At 38.0% G+C, this 16,151-nt stretch overlaps 1 protein-coding gene across 1 annotated transcript; it reads left to right on the top strand.

Annotated features, from left to right (window-relative positions):
- Positions 1-1,006: 1,006 nt before the first annotated feature.
- Positions 1,007-14,386, top strand: LOC143029582 (protein OPI10 homolog). Its single transcript, XM_076192272.1, has 4 exons — positions 1,007-1,199; positions 3,801-3,930; positions 4,364-4,548; positions 13,053-14,386. The coding sequence occupies exons 1-4, from the start codon at positions 1,161-1,163 to the stop codon at positions 13,290-13,292; spliced, it is 594 nt and encodes a 197-aa protein (XP_076048387.1). The 5' UTR covers positions 1,007-1,160; the 3' UTR covers positions 13,293-14,386.
- Positions 14,387-16,151: the final 1,765 nt, after the last annotated feature.

The raw sequence follows: 16,151 nt of genomic DNA, 5'->3' as shown, positions 1-16,151 counted from the left end.
CATTGAACATCATTTATGGGTCATGCAGTACAACAGCGTGCAGGTGGCGCCAAGTTGCAGTATAATACATTTAGAACATATGTTTGCAGCAAATAATATTCTCGAAACCCATTGATTTGCACCGAACTGCAAACTTGCAGTTTTAATCTGACAATCAATGTATACGAAAAATGTCTGAAAATACTATATATGAATTTGGGAGTTTGGGGGCTACTGAAAAATTTGGGGGGCTTAGTCCCCTTATTAACCCCCACCCCTCATACCACGTAGCTACGGTCCTTTGCACTCGGGCACATTCGGAAGGCTCGAAACTCGAGAGGTGCAATCTTTTAAATTGGAATGTCTGAACGGATCGATTTTTTTTTTTTTTTTTTATGAACAAAAAATAGAATAGGGCCGTTTTCTTGGGCCGGGCGGGGACGATAACCAACTATTTTTCTATGTGGCCTTATCTGCCCAATTCCACTTCCTCTCTTTCCTATAAACTCCCTTACAAATCTTCGAATAATCATCGTGTCACTAAAGAAGTCTTAATACTCGAAGTACTCCGTGCAGTAGCATTCCTCTCAGCTGAATACAATTGTATGGCGTCATCGAAAATAAAATCCTTCAATATTTTCGGTCTTAACTGATGGAACAGTATCAAAACTACAAAATATACTCGAAGACTCTCCTCAAGTAAATGCATACATAAATTTGTGGATATTATCTTTTAGTACGAGGTAGGCCTATATCTCTCGGCCAAACAAAGTCGTGTATTCAGCTGAAATAAAACATGTAGGGTGTATAAAATGTATCATCAGGAAGAAACGCATCATGTATGGTACCCGCAAATTACACTGCCAATTTCCATGTTCAGTATGTGAATCAGAGGATATCATGTGCTAATCTTGATTGATATAATAAGTTTATTTATTTGATAATTATTCCGGCTGTAGTGAAGGAGGACGTATTGCTTATAATTATTTGGCAAAGAAAATTATATCTAAATCTGTAACAAAAACATCAGCTAAGCGCAGCGTATTGTTTGTAAACAGACCTCCGAGAATGTTCGGGAAAGTCTCGGAAGCAAAATAATAATAATTAATTTCGTTCAATTCTCTCAACAGTATTTAAATTCTTAGTTTACGATAAGCTAGTTTCAAGACCCATAGTCAACTATGGCTGGCATGTTCGGGGTGATCATTTCAGGGAGGTTGGTAAGTGTTCTCAGATTGTCAGTTTCTTAGCGAATACGCAATGTTTATGAACTACGCAGTTCGTGTTGTCCATACATTATCTATCGCTGACATATTTGATAATAGTTCTTCAGATGGGTCATTGACACACATTAATACATGTCATTCTGTATATAAATTTCGGTATTATTTCCTCATTTCGTAATTGAATTATTTGGGATATTATAACATGTATCTCTTCGACCTTCGATGAGAATAAGGGTTAAAGTCCGCACCCAGGTTAAAAATAAAATGCAAGAGGAAAAAGTACTTCATCTAACTAACTTGACCTACATAGCCTAATCTGATCTACCTACCCTTACCAACCTAATCAAGCCTAATATAACCTAACTTAACCTACTCAAACATGGTCACTGTATTGTAGAATTAAGAATATTCTATGACTATGTCAGTTAGTCTCTGGGAGATTGACCCATCACAGTATAGTCCATCAGAATACAGATCTTAGGTCTTGGATTTTATTGGTGGTGACATCAAACATCCTTTTAACTAATATTATGGCTAACACAATGATTTCATTTAGCTATGACAAGAAGGTCTTGGAGTTGTAAGGGATAAGGCTGTCTTTATGAACCTGTTCATCTATTAACCTTCACTAGATAGTTTGTTTTAGGAACCCCTGAATAATTTTATTCATCAGAGGGTATGGTCTTCGGTTGAAAGGTTTAAGATTGTTAAAACTTATAACATATCAGCAGCTTCAGCAAGTGTTGATATAATAATTGGTGCCTTGAGTTTTACTGACAGGAAGACAGTGGCTCCACATTGGCTAATACTGGTCCTCAGACCCCCTTAGATATCTTTGTAGAAAGAAAGAAGAGGAAAAAAATGTCTATTGTATTAATTCAGGACATTTTCTGTGTTAGCGGCTGTTAGTAGTAAGATGGAAACAGTCTTTGGTAGTCAGTTTTCCTAATGTGAATAGGCAAAGGATTTTTGCAAGCAACAGTCATTGCTTCCAACCTTGAGGACAATACCATACCAAGATGTTAGTTATAGAGGTAATAAAGTAGAGAATTAAAGAGGGTAGCAGAACAGAGGGATAGTAAAAGAATAAAAGTGATCAGCATTCTTTAATGAGTGGAGATTAAGTTCCTTTTATAAAAGAACTGTCACCATCAGTCAATCAATCATTTGTCCTAGGTAACCCATGGCTCCCAGTTAGTCAGCAACTGTCAGTAGAATCGGCCCATGGATGGATAATAATTTAAGGTGGTATTTACACCTAATATGTCCACCTCTCCACTTCCTGTCATAACCAAGGTGATGTCATTATATTGAATCAAATAACAAATTACCTTCCCCTTGACTGGAACCAATGATGATTGAGTGTGCTCAGGGACCAAGAGGCTGTTGAGGAAAGAACTAATGATCACTATTTTCATGATTCACAATTCTTTTTCAGCACCAATTTGTTGCAAAGGTAGCAAGCCTACTTTATATACCAGAAACATAGTATCTTATGTGATACACATCACTCCACTTGGAACACTTAACACTTCTTAATAGTCTGATATTCTGTCTAATCAATCATTCATCCACTCCAACATGTTGCTTCTGGAATTTGGCATAGTTTTTTTTTCCATAGTAGTCTCTTTTGGCAACTTTGTTGATCGTTTCATAAATATCTTTTGTAAGTATGTTAATACTATACTTGCTCTTTTAGCCTGGATGTAAAATATCTGACAGTATAGATCAACCAGGAAGCAAACTTACTAAAATTAATTACAAACATGGGTTTTGGACAACAGAAGATAACTAATCACAATCTATAAAATATTCATAAAAATTACACTCAACAATACTTCTACAGTTTGATTTCCAGCATTCACCAAAACATAGAAACTTTACACACTGTTTAAAATAAAACATTGAAAATAATAACAGGATGCACCAAAACCATCCCACCAGCACTCAGAAACATTAATCATCCCCATAGAATATCATGAAAATGTATAGGTAGGAACACAGCTCTATGCTTCAGCCCTCAACCCCATTCGCCTGTCTCATTACATCACATAAGTACAGCCAGCTGAACATTGTATATAAAATACCAGCAGTATACTACTCAAACATACAAAAACTTACCACATGTACCATAAAACTTTACATCTTCATGAAAACACATTCACACCTAGATTAAAAAGCAAGCTCTTTAAGACAGACAACCAAACACAACTTCACCAACTCTTAGACATCAACCCCACAGAAAAATCCTTCTCAAGAATCACACTAGCATGCTTGCATTCAGGACACCATCCAGTTGTAAGCCAGTACCAGTACAAAATAGACCTGGCCATATAATCAAACTATCCTAAATACAACCATCACAAAGAAGACACTGAGCACCTCATCCAACACTACCCCACACTAATTATTCTTTAACATTAGCACAATATTTTTTTCCTTGACATATGGATCTGTCTGGTGGCTGTGGCCAGTTATGTGGGAGCCGTAGATCTACAAAAGAGACCTAGGATAGTTGATTGAATTAATTGATTGAGTCATTGCATTTTCACTGTTACTGGCACAGTTGTCTAATAATGCTGTATCTTACTTCAGGTGCAAACAAACTTTGAGCAGGTGGCTGAGACAAAATTCCTTATAACCATTATGGAAGCAGATGCTATCAATCACATTGTTGTCTTCCTCACTGGTGCAACGCCCTTTCCAGAAGGACTAGGGGGTTCAGGTTTGATCTCCATTTGATTTTTTGTTTGTATCATGTACGCTTTAGTTAATTTTACTTTCATATTCCAAGTTATTATTTAAGTCAGATCATTATATAGTTTTGTCAGTTATTTGAATACTGTACCATGAATTTCAAAATCTCATTGCTGTCAGTATTTTGTTATGATGTACAAATTGGTAGGTAGTCCAGACTTGTGACTAATAAAACTTATTAACTTCTAAAATATTAGGACAAATTAAGGTTGGGTTTGTGTTGCCATGTATCAACATATTAATTTCAAAGTTGGAAATCTTTGGCCATGCTTATTTTATCCATTAAAACATAAAAAGATAAAGAAATTTGGGCTGATTATTGTAATTAACATTTAAAGTATTATTGATGTGATCATTATAATTTTGATTTAATTTAATTAATTTTTCATATTCCTTAACAGTCTACTTCAGTTTTCCGGACTCAAATGGATCTCCTTCATGGCACCTTCTTGGCATCATTACAAACACAAAGCCTTCAGCAATCTTTAAGATATCTGGCTTAAAGAAGAATGGAACCAATAACCAGCCTTCTCTCTTTTCTTTTGGACAAAATGCAGTGAGCCACAATGCACAAATTGGAATTTCTGTAAGAATTACATTGAAAAATGTTACTATGCATAAGGTTTCATATAACTTGATTTTTATTGTATATAAAACTTATCACTATAAGCACTAAAGATTGTTACCTCAAGTTTCGCTGACTGAAAACTCATAGCCCCACAGTATCTTGGAATGGTCCTTGTGGCCACCCAAAAATCTCTTTGGGAAGAAACTTTGGACTGGTGTGTGCATTGTATTATTTGTGTGGAATTGTTTCTATTTTACTGGGTTAAAGTAGTAGAAAGAAGGGAGCAGTTGCCAGTTGTCAGATCACCATGTGTTGAAGGGGTGGGAAATACAGTTGATGGTGAGAAATCTTGCACCCAGTCCAGAGACTGTCAGCCCCTCAGGGTTGCATTTACTGATGTAAATAAGGGGGTAGACAGGTTAAAAAAAGGGCAGCTTTACTGTCTATCTTGCAGGACCATGATAAGCAGTACCTGTCATTAATCCTGGAGTTGGGAGTTTGGTGGTTAGGGTTAGAGTGCTTGTTTTGTGATCTGAATGTTTATATGTTTTTGTATGGATGTATTGCATGCTGGTGGCAGGTTGTAAATGAATAGTGTGCTGTTGTATATATATTTTTCCAAGTAATTCTTAAATTGTTCACTTCAAATACATTAAAACTCCTTTCTCCCTTAAACTCCAAGTCTGCCCCATACAGTGTTGTAGCCACAATCACCCCTTTATACAATCTTTGTGTTCCTCCCCAGATATCTATTTCTCTTGACACATTTCATTCTCAAAGACATGTGCTTTGTTCACTTTGCAGTTTACCTCCATCACCACTAACCAGTCCCATGTGACCCTAACTACTTAAAACTCTCCACTTCCTTCAACTTCTCTCCTTGAAAGACTTGTCTCCAACTCACTGCCACTCTCTGTCTTATATCTCAGCACCATACTTTTGCTCACATTTACTTTCAGCCTTTTCCTCTCACATACCCTCACAAACTCTGCTATTAGCTGCCTTGGGCTTCCTCTTACCCAACCTCAATTGCAGTATGATCTGCAAACAACAACTGGTTCACCTCCCATTTTCATCCATGGTCACTTATCATCTCTGATTCCTCCACCCATCATCTTTACATTCACCTTTTGTACTGCCCCATCCACATACGTTTTGAATAACCATGGTGAAATTACACAACCCTGGTGTTGCCAACCCTTCACCCCAAACCACTTGCTCTTTCCACTTCCTACTCAAACACAAGCTCTACTACTCACATCAAAAATTTTGACTGCATTCAACAGGCTTCTGCCTATCACATATATATGCAACACATCTCACAAGGCCTTTATGTCAAACCTCTCTGTTCTCCAGATCCATAAAAGCCCAAAAGGTGTCCTTTCCTTTTGACAAGGATTTCTTGCACACACTAATATTATCAAACAAGCCCTTCATGAAAAACTTTCAAACTTAATACTCCAATAACAACCCCCAGACATATGCCCAACAAAGAAAACCCTCCCAGACCTGACAAGAACTACACTGGCACTCCTATGGTCAGAACACCATTCAGTTTTAAGACTTACCAACACAGAATAGGCCTGGCCACAGATTCAAACTGACCCAGATGCAGCCACCACACAGAAGGCACAGGATACCTCATACTACAATTCCCCTTACTAAAAGTCCCCACCCATCAACACATGTCCTCACATTTCATGGCTCTGAACCTTGTTATTAAATCACCTCTCTTCTCTTGTCAAATGTTGGCAGCTCCAGAATATTCAGTCTCGCTTCATATGGTTGATCAGCAAGACCATTTTAATTGCTGCTCTCTAATTTCTTCTCATCTTGTTTATACATACATATACTAAAAGCTCCTTCCCCCTAACAAGGGAGGTAGCCAAAAAACAAAGGCATAAAATCCACTCCCACTCATTCCATCCCCACATACTCCACTCCCATTCACCCTCTTCACTCCCTCTTATCTTGGCTCCTCCTGGATGATGGGTCATCCCTGCATCTTGCCCACTGCCCTGGGTCAGAAGCATTGTTGCAAACCACAGCACATCCACAGCAAGGCCACTTCATTAAATCGGCAACCCCCCTCTCCACCCCCTCGTGCAGAAAAAGAGAAGATGGGGAGAAATCCCTTCGGGTTGCATCAAATTATTTTTTCACACATACTCCCTTATCCCTCATTTCCCACCCACTCCCCCACATGCATCATCCATACACAATCATTCTCCACTCACCCCTATCATCTGTCTTCTCCCATCCTTCCTCAACAGACATTCCCCTGTTTCCCAATGCCCCTTTTACCCCATCCATCCATCTCATCCAAGGTCACCCCCTCATGTTCACTCCTTCTACCTCTGCCTTCCACACCTCTTTTACTAATCTTTCTTCACTCATTCTTTCCATGTGTTCACACCATACCAATACTCTTCCATCAACACCCTTCCAACTCTCTTTCCACCCCCCATTCTCCTCCTCATCCCCTTGTTTCTCACTCTATCCAGCCTAGTAACCCCTATCATACTTCTCAGGCACCTCATCTCAAACACATTCAAACTCCTCTTTTCCTCTCTTATGATCCATGCTTCTGTCCCATATAGTGCCGTCGGCACACTCCTTCATACAATCTCGTCTTAGCATCCATTCCCAATTGTCTATTTCTCATTACACTTTTTAATCACCAAAGACATTTACTTGCTTCTCTCAATCTACATTCTATCTCCACCCCTACTCCGTTTCCTGTCACATTCACACCCAAGTATCTAAAACTATCCACTTCCTCCAGTCTCTCTCCCTTAATACTCACTTCCAGTATGCTGCCACTTTCTCCCCTTGTACATCTTATCACCTTACTTTTACCCACATTTATCATCAACTTCTTTCTTTCACACACCTTCCCAAATTCTGTCACTAACTTTCTCAATCCCTCTGATCCTGCTGCAAGCGTAGTGTCGTCAGCAAACAACAACTGGCTTATCTCTCACTTTTCTCCATTTCCTTTAATCATCTCCAGTCCCTGACCCACTACCCTTGCATTTACCTCTTGCACAACCCCATCTATGTATAAATTGAACAGCTAGAGTGACAACACATCCCTGAAGAAGTCCCACCTTCACCTCAAACCACTCTATCTCTTCATTTCTGATCCTAACTCAAGCTCTACTACTCTTGTAAAAACTCTTGACTGTTCTTAAAAGCTTTCCTCCTATCCCATATATCTGCAATACCTCCCACAGTGCCTTCCTGTCTACCCTGTCATAAGCCTTTTCCAGATCCATAAAAGCCCAAAACACATCTTTATCATTTCCTATAACTTTCTCACATATCTGTCCTACCACAAATATCTGATCTACACAACCTCTACCTGTCCTAAACCCACACTGTTCCTCACCAATTACTCCCTCTATTCCTCTCCTAATCTTCTCAATCAAGACTCTCCCATAAGCCTTCCCAACTACACTTAACAAGCTGATCCCTCTGAAACTACTACACTCACACTTGTCCCCTTTTCCCTTGTAAAGTGGAACTATACGGTACAGGCACTCATCGAGTCCTCCAGCACTCCACCCTCTCTTAAACAAGCATTAAATAACCACACCAGCTAGTTCACTATCACTGTACCTCCTTTTTTCAGTCATTGTGCATGACATACATCCAACCCAGGTGCCTTACCTGCTCTCATCATCTTAACAACTGCCTTCACTTTATCTTTCCTTATTTCTCCTCCATTTTCCTCACTCATCACGGTCATTTTCTTAGTGCTTCCCACTGCAACTACCTTTCCCTCCCTATCCTCCTTCACATTTAGCAACTCCCTAAAATACTCTGCCCATCAGCCTCTCACTGCATTCTCTTCCATTATCATCTTTCCATCTGCATCTTTTACCTTTTCTTCTCTACTTGATTTGCCTCCTCATCCTCTCTTAATTTCTTAAAAAAAAAAAAAAAAAAAAATCTTATTACTTTCAAAATTTTCTGTCATACTCTTACCCTATTTCACATCTGCTCTCCTCTTTGCCTCCTTTATCTTATGCTTTACTTCTCTTCTCTTTTCTTTGTACCTCTCATATGACTCCCTCATCCTATTTTGTAATCTGTGAAAGCTTGCATCTTCTCTTCTACAACCTTCTTTGTTTCCTCATCCCACCACTCACTACCCTTCCCTCTATTTCCTCCCATCCTCCTTGTTCCACACACCATCTTTGCACACTTTATGACTCCCTCCTTAAACCATCCCCACTCCTAGTTTTACTCTATCCTTCACTCCCTCCCACTCCTCTCTCATCTTCTTGTATTCCTTTTCCTTTTCTTTCTCATTTAAGCAGTTCACTGTAATCACCTCCCTACCTTCTGTCCTTTTCCTTTTTCTCCATCTATCCTCCATTCCCAACTTACCTTCCACCAGAAAATGATCTGATATTCCCACACTCTCTCCCCTTAGAACATGTATATCCTTAACTCTTTGTAATATACTTCTGGTTACCACTCTATAGTCCATTAATGCTCTTGTCTACCACCCTTCCATCCACCACCCTCTCCCATGTGTACTTATGCTTGACTTTCTTCCTAAACACTGTATTTGCTATCATCAACTCTCTAGATACATTACCATGAATTCTCCACTACAAATTTTTCCTGGAACTCCATACTTCCCAACCACTCCATCTATTGGTTCACATCCTACCCTAGCATTAAGGTCTCCCAGTATCATTACATTGACATTTCTCCCTAATCCCTCTATGCACTCATTTAAATCTATCCTAAAAACCTCCCTTTCCTCTACACTCTTCTCACTACCAGGCCCATATGCACTTACAGAAATCCACATCTCCCTTCCCAGTTTCACCTTCATCCAAATTAACCTTGAAGAAACCTCCTTCCACTCCACTACACACTTACCTATCTCTTCACTTACTAGTATAGCCACCCCTTCTCTCCCTTGTCCTCTCTTCACTCCTGAGAACCTCCCAACTACACTCCCAAACTTACACTTGCCCCTCCCTCTCAACTTGGTTTCAGTCAGTGCTAACACATCCATCTTTCTTTTCACAAGCATACTATCTCTTCCCTTTAACTCTCATCTATACCACATCCATGCACAATGAAAGACCCAAACCCTAGGGTACTGGTTGGGAAACTCCTAGACCCTCTTATGCCTTTACTTTTTTTAGGAACGTCCCCTTTAGGTCTACAGGGAGAAAAATGCCTAGTTCTATCCCCATCCCATTTTGTTACCTCATACGACTCAAGTGGGAAGACTTGGTGGCAGTATTCTTTCTCCCCACCACATGGTTAGGCAAAAAATGAATATTCAGAGAAATGGTACAAGACAGTAACAAGGGGTCGGGGGACAGCATAACAGAGGGACAGTCGCAGTATAATAAAGTATCATCATTTCTCTATGAACAGAGATTTCCTCTATCACAGACAAAATAATGTGTGGCTCTGGTCCATAGGGGCGCCCCATATAGACCCTAAAGTATCAGCTGTATGCTACTTAGCCACAATAACATGCAGCCAATACCCTAGATGGGGTATATATGTATGTATATGTATATATATATATATATACATATACATATATGTATATATATATATATATACATATACATATATGTATATATATATATATATACACACATATACCAAAGGGTTTTTACCCCTTACACAGGGTGTAGCCAAAAAGTAAAAGGCATAGAAATCACTCCCACCCCATTCCATCGCCTACATATTCCACTTCCCTCCAACCTCCTCCCTCCCTCTCATCTTGGCACCTCCTGGATGATGGGTCATCCCTACATCCTGTCCACTGCCCTGGGTCAGAAGCAGTGTCACAAGACACAGCACATCCACAGCAAGGCTGCTGTGGATGTATATATATATATATATTTATATATATACATATATATGTATATATATATATATATATATATATATATATATATATATATATATATATATATATATATATATATATATATATATATATATACCTACATACATATACCAAAGGCTTTTTCCCTCTTACAAAGGAGGTAACCAAAAAACAAAGGCATAGAAACCACTCCTACCCATTCCATCCCCTACATACAGTACTCCACTCCCCTCTACCCTCTTCACCTCCCTCTCATATTGGCACCTCCTGGATGACGGGTCATTCCTGCATCTTGTCCACTGCCCTGGGTCAGAAGCAGTGTTGCAAGACACAACACATCCACAGCAAGGCTGCTTCATTAAATCGGCAAACCCCCCCTCTCTGTCCCCTCAAGCAAAAAAAGAGAAGACAGGGAGAAATTCCTTTGGGCTGCATCAATTTATTTCTCATACATACCCCTTCACCCCCCATTCCCCCTCATGCATCACAGCATCATCCATACACAACCTTTCTCCATTCACCCCTATCTTCTGTCCTCTCCCAACCTTCCTCAACAGACATTCCCCTCTTTCCCAATGCCCCTTTTACCCCATCTATCCATCTCATCCTAGGTTGCCCCTTCATGTTCACTCCTTCCACCTCTGCTTTCCACACCTCTTTTACTAGTCTGTCCAAACCATCCCAATACTCTTTCATCAACCATATCTCCCAACTTCTTTTCCACCCCTGTTCTCCTCCTCACCTCCTCATTTCTCACTCTAGCCAGCCTAGTAACCCCTATCATACTTCTCAGGCACCTCATCTCAAACACATTCAAACTCCTCTTTTCCTCTCTTATGATCCATGATCTCCTCTTAGCATCCATTCCCAAATGTCTATTTATCATTACACTCTTTAATCCTCGCACATATATGGTGGGGGATAAAGATATCCCACATTTTGAATGTATATAAAGAAAGAACACAACTATCTAGAAAAAAGTGGTTATATTTCTGAAAAGTTTGTAAAAATAATTTTGTTTTAATGGATTTTTATAAATTATATCGGAAAAATGGCAGCCATTGTTGGCAATACATTGATGGAGTTGTTCCTGAAAGTTCTCCATGACTCTGTGTTACCTCAGGTGGAATTGCGTAGATTTCCTTTGGATCCTTTCCTTCAAATCCCCAAGAGTTTGAGGACAATATTAGAAAAATTTTCCTTTTGGTATCCTCCAAAGGAAAAGTCACAAGAGTTTAAATCTGGTGAACTGTGTCACATCTCTCCTGAAAGAGATCAAATGCACAGGAAATGTTTCTCTTAATACTCAGAGCAAACTTTGTACTGTGTTATAATAATTGATAGACCATCAAAATGATAGAACCTAGCCTACTGAATGAAACCTATGCTGTCTCTACCCCCACTACAGGCAGAATGGTGCCCACTCAAAATGTGGGAGATCATTATGCTCCACCCTATACATATATACACACAGACATCATATACACATATGACCTGCCATTTAATACACCAAAGGCAGGACCCATGGTCACTAGATTTAGATTGTAGTTTTAAATTGGTGGGGATGTAGGTAATTTTAGGAATAAAGATGGTAGTAACATGGCCATAAATGCAACATGCACATATAGATCTGTTGTAAATTATGTAACCACCATAACCACCCATTAAAAGTCTTTAAACAGATACTAAGATGTTGTGCAAGCTCCTCACCAGCTGCTATGATATAAGTACCACTTATCTTGACCCCACATTGTTCCTACATTATAAATAACTCTCTAAATCTTTCTCTTTACCAAACCATGTTTTTTTTTCTTCCCTGTTTCCTTAATCTTCTCCATACACTCACTTTATGTAACACATAGGTTAACACAGTGGCAGTATTCTTTTCCCATGCTACAGGGGTCATAGGGTTGGAAAAGAATTTTGTTTTAAAAAGGGTAGCAGAAAGGATGAACGGTACAAGTCAAAATTTATCTATCTGCGTACAGTACCAAGAGGCTTCTTCTTCCTTAGGGAGGTAGCCACCCATCCCACTCCTATCTATCACCCATTTGTTTCCTATTTATCATAGTTCCTTGTAGATGGGGTATTGATTACATGGTATCATGTAGTAGTGATTGCATGGTAGCATGCAGCCAATGCTTTTGGGACTGTTTTGGGGCAACTGTATAGAGTGGAGTCACACATCATTTGTCTGTGTAAGAGTAAAATCTCTACTCATAGAGAAATGAGGCTACTTTTATGCTACAACTGTCCCTCATTTATGCTGTTCCTTGGAAACAGTTTTTTTTTTACTACTTCTTATCCCCTGTGGTAGGGTGGAAAAAATAATTCTGCCAGCATGATTCCCACACATGTCATAAAAGGGAACAAAATGGGACAGAGTGAGTTTAGGGATCCTACTTTTTGTATGTAAGTCGGAAGCAGCTCATAATTCCTGTATGAGTTGATATCAGTCTTCAGTCATCAAAGAATAGTACATGACTGGTCCGTAGTGGGTCTCACAAAATTCCTAGAAATATTGATTGCATGAAATTTATGCAGGTAATTTCTCTGCAGTATTTTGAGTTGCCAATTTTGACTTGCCAATTTTATCTTAGGATAAAAGAAAATTGGTTTGGTAAGTTTTTCTTTTTCTTTCTTGAAGGTTGAACCACTGGAGCAGATCAAAGACTTGACTGTAGCTTCACCCAGTAGCGACAACCATATGAAGTTCAGCCAAGCCATGTGCGAAAACTTGTACAACTTTGCTTCCAGCTTTGCCCAGGGCCCTTCACAAATTGTACCTAATCCTAGTGAGCAGTACTTACCACTTTCAACTCTTACAAAGTGGTATGAGAACTTCACTAGAAAACTACAGCAAAACCCTAATTTCTGGAAGAAATGAAATCACACACTGAGAAGACTTCATAAAAGTATCTAACACCAGTTAACACATGATAATTGATATTTCCAGTGTCCATTACCAAGTTCATCTTTGTATATCACAATTTTCACCATTAATAACTTTTAATCATCAAAAGTGATAATATATGTAATTGAAGCTGCATGGTAGAAACCCCCTGAAGAACATTATTTTGTATCATTATTTATCAGTCTGTGTGTCTGGAAGAAATGAAATCACACACTAAGAAGACTTCATAAAAGTATCTAACACCAGTTAACACATGATAATTGATATTTCCAGTGTCCATTACCAAGTTCATCTTTGTACATCACAATTTTCACCATTAATAACTTTTAATCATCAAAAGTGATAATATATGTAATTGAAGCTGCATGGACATTATTTTGTATCATTATTTAACAGTCTGTGTGTCTACTTGTGATTATACTTATTAATAATTCACTATTTTTTCCATTTCTTTCAAGTTTATAGCAATATAATTTGTGAGTAAATTAATTGGTTCTGAGAATGGGGTCTTGTATATATTTTCTTACCAAAAATGTTAAGTGTTTGGAGTGCTGGATACATTTTCTTTAGGTTTTAATTAAAATGTATTTTACTTATGGTTAATTTTTTTCCAAGTATAGATGCCTTTGGATGGTGCATATATTTTTCATATGAAAGTAAATATCTTAGTAATGTAAAAATAAAGTTCATGCCATCTATAGTATACTGCACAAATTCATAGTTTATAAGTCATGCCATACAGTGGATATTTTTTTTTATTAGGAAATTTCAGAGATTAATAATATCATAGTGCACATATTGATATTATGTACCATTGATTTTGCTTTCATATTGGCACTGCCTTAGCTACAGAATTCAAGCTTCTTGTATCAGTATCTATGATTTTTTCTTGAAGTGTATGTAGTGCTAATAGGATCCTTTCCTTGAAATGTATATAGTAAATTAATTCATGCCTCCCTCTATATCAGTATTGATAAGATCTTTTTCTTGAAATGTTTAAAAAATGTGCACTTAGTACATCTGAAATGAATTGAATTAATAAAAAAATATATACTTCAGTGCATTCATTCAGTTCTTTTTTTTCTCACCCCCTAGGTCTTCATATGCCATGACTTTTTGTAGGAAAAAAATACTGAAGATCCCAAGTCCCCTTATTCCATTCCATATATGTTTTCCCTAAAAAAGCGTAGACTCAGAGGTGACTTGATACAGGTCTTTAAGATTTTAAAGGGAATTGACAACATCAAAAGTGACAAAATTTTCACATTGAATGAGAATCAGACAAGAAACAATGGTCTCAAACTGTCCGGAAATAGATTCAATTTGGAAGTAGGTAGAAACAACTTTGCCAACCATATATGTTTTCCCTAAAAAAGCGTAGACTCAGAGGTGACTTGATACAGGTCTTTAAGATTTTAAAGGGAATTGACAACATCAAAAGTGACAAAATTTTCACATTGAATGAGAATCAGACAAGAAACAATGGTCTCAAACTGTCCGGAAATAGATTCAATTTGGAAGTAGGTAGAAACAACTTTGCCAACCGTGTAGTTAATGAATGGAATAAACTTCCTGCACAGGTAGTGCAATGTAGTTCAGTTCGAAGCTTTAAGAATCATTTAGATAAACACCTAAGCAAGATGCTGTAATGATTATGATTTATTTTATGTTATTTGTTTTTGTTTTGTTATCATTTGTTTGTCTGATTTTCATTTATTATTAGTTATATGTCAATTTATTATTATTTACTATTTACCTGTTTGTTTATCATTTAACTATACCTATGCATTTATTTATGCATTTTATTTGTTATTTACATTATTATAGTTTTTATTTGTTATTTTATTATTATGATTTTTTTTTTGCATCCGACCTAGATATGGACCAAAAGGTCTCCTGTCAGCATGCTCCACCTTTGTAATCCTTTGTAATGGGCAGATCTTATGCATACTTCATTGAAAGTGATGGCTAGTTGTCCACTTATTATTTTCTTAAAGGTATTTTATATATGCCTTACTATTGTCTTATTCGCCAAGAAAGGAGGTTTATGACGTTACCATATGGTGTGATGATATTTCATTTTATATGGATGATACTTCATTTTATATATTTCATTTAGAAATGGAGAGAGTGGTTTGAGATAAAGGTAGGACTTCATGAGGGGTGTGTTATGTCGTCCTGGATGGGACGGTGTGAGAGGTAAATGAATGGGTAGTGGGTCAGGAATTGGACATGGTTAAAGAAAATGGAGAAAAATGGGAGGTAAGCCAGCTGTTATTTGCAGATGACACTGCACTTGTGACAGGATGAGAGGAGAGATTGAGGAAGTTAGTGACTGAGTTTGGGAAGGTGTGCAAAAGAAGGAAGTTGAAGATAAATGTGGGTAAAAGTAAGGTGATGAGATGTACAAGGGGAGAAAGTGACAGCAGACAGGAAGTGAGTATTAAAGGAGAGAGAATGGAGGAAGTAGATAGTTTTAGATTTTTGGGTGTGAATGTGGCAAGAAAGAGAGGCGTGGAAGTGGAGGTAGAATGTAGATTGAGAGAAACGAGTAAATGCCTTGGGGGGGATTAAAAAGTGTAATGAGAAATAGACATTTGGGAATGGATGCTAAGAGGAGGTTGTATATTTACCTAGTATTTACCTAGTATTTTACAGGAAGGGAAGCTACGCCTGTGATGTCCTGCCTTTGTATCTTGTAGTGTCTAGTTTTCTCTTAAATTCATAAATGGTTATTGCGCACACCATTTTTTCATCCAGTTTGTTCCAAGCGTCCACCACTCTACGTGGGAAAAATGTTTTTCTTCAGATATCTGCTATAACTATGTTTTT

The sequence above is a fragment of the Oratosquilla oratoria genome, chromosome 11 (assembly GCF_046742065.1).
Source record: "Oratosquilla oratoria isolate Oo_2021 chromosome 11, ASM4674206v1, whole genome shotgun sequence".
Classification (NCBI taxonomy): Eukaryota; Metazoa; Arthropoda; class Malacostraca; order Stomatopoda; family Squillidae; genus Oratosquilla; species Oratosquilla oratoria.
Note: the sequence above shows the minus strand (reverse complement) of the source record. Positions and strands in the feature narration are given on the sequence as shown.

Coding starts and splice junctions, on each gene's coding strand:
- LOC143029582 (XM_076192272.1), top strand. CDS start 1,161: ATGGCTGGCATGTTCGGGGTGATCATTTCAGGGAGGTTG. Junction 1,200..3,800: donor TGATCATTTCAGGGAGGTTG/GTAAGTGTTCTC, acceptor ATCTTACTTCAG/GTGCAAACAAACTTTGAGCA. Junction 3,931..4,363: donor AGAAGGACTAGGGGGTTCAG/GTTTGATCTCCA, acceptor ATTCCTTAACAG/TCTACTTCAGTTTTCCGGAC.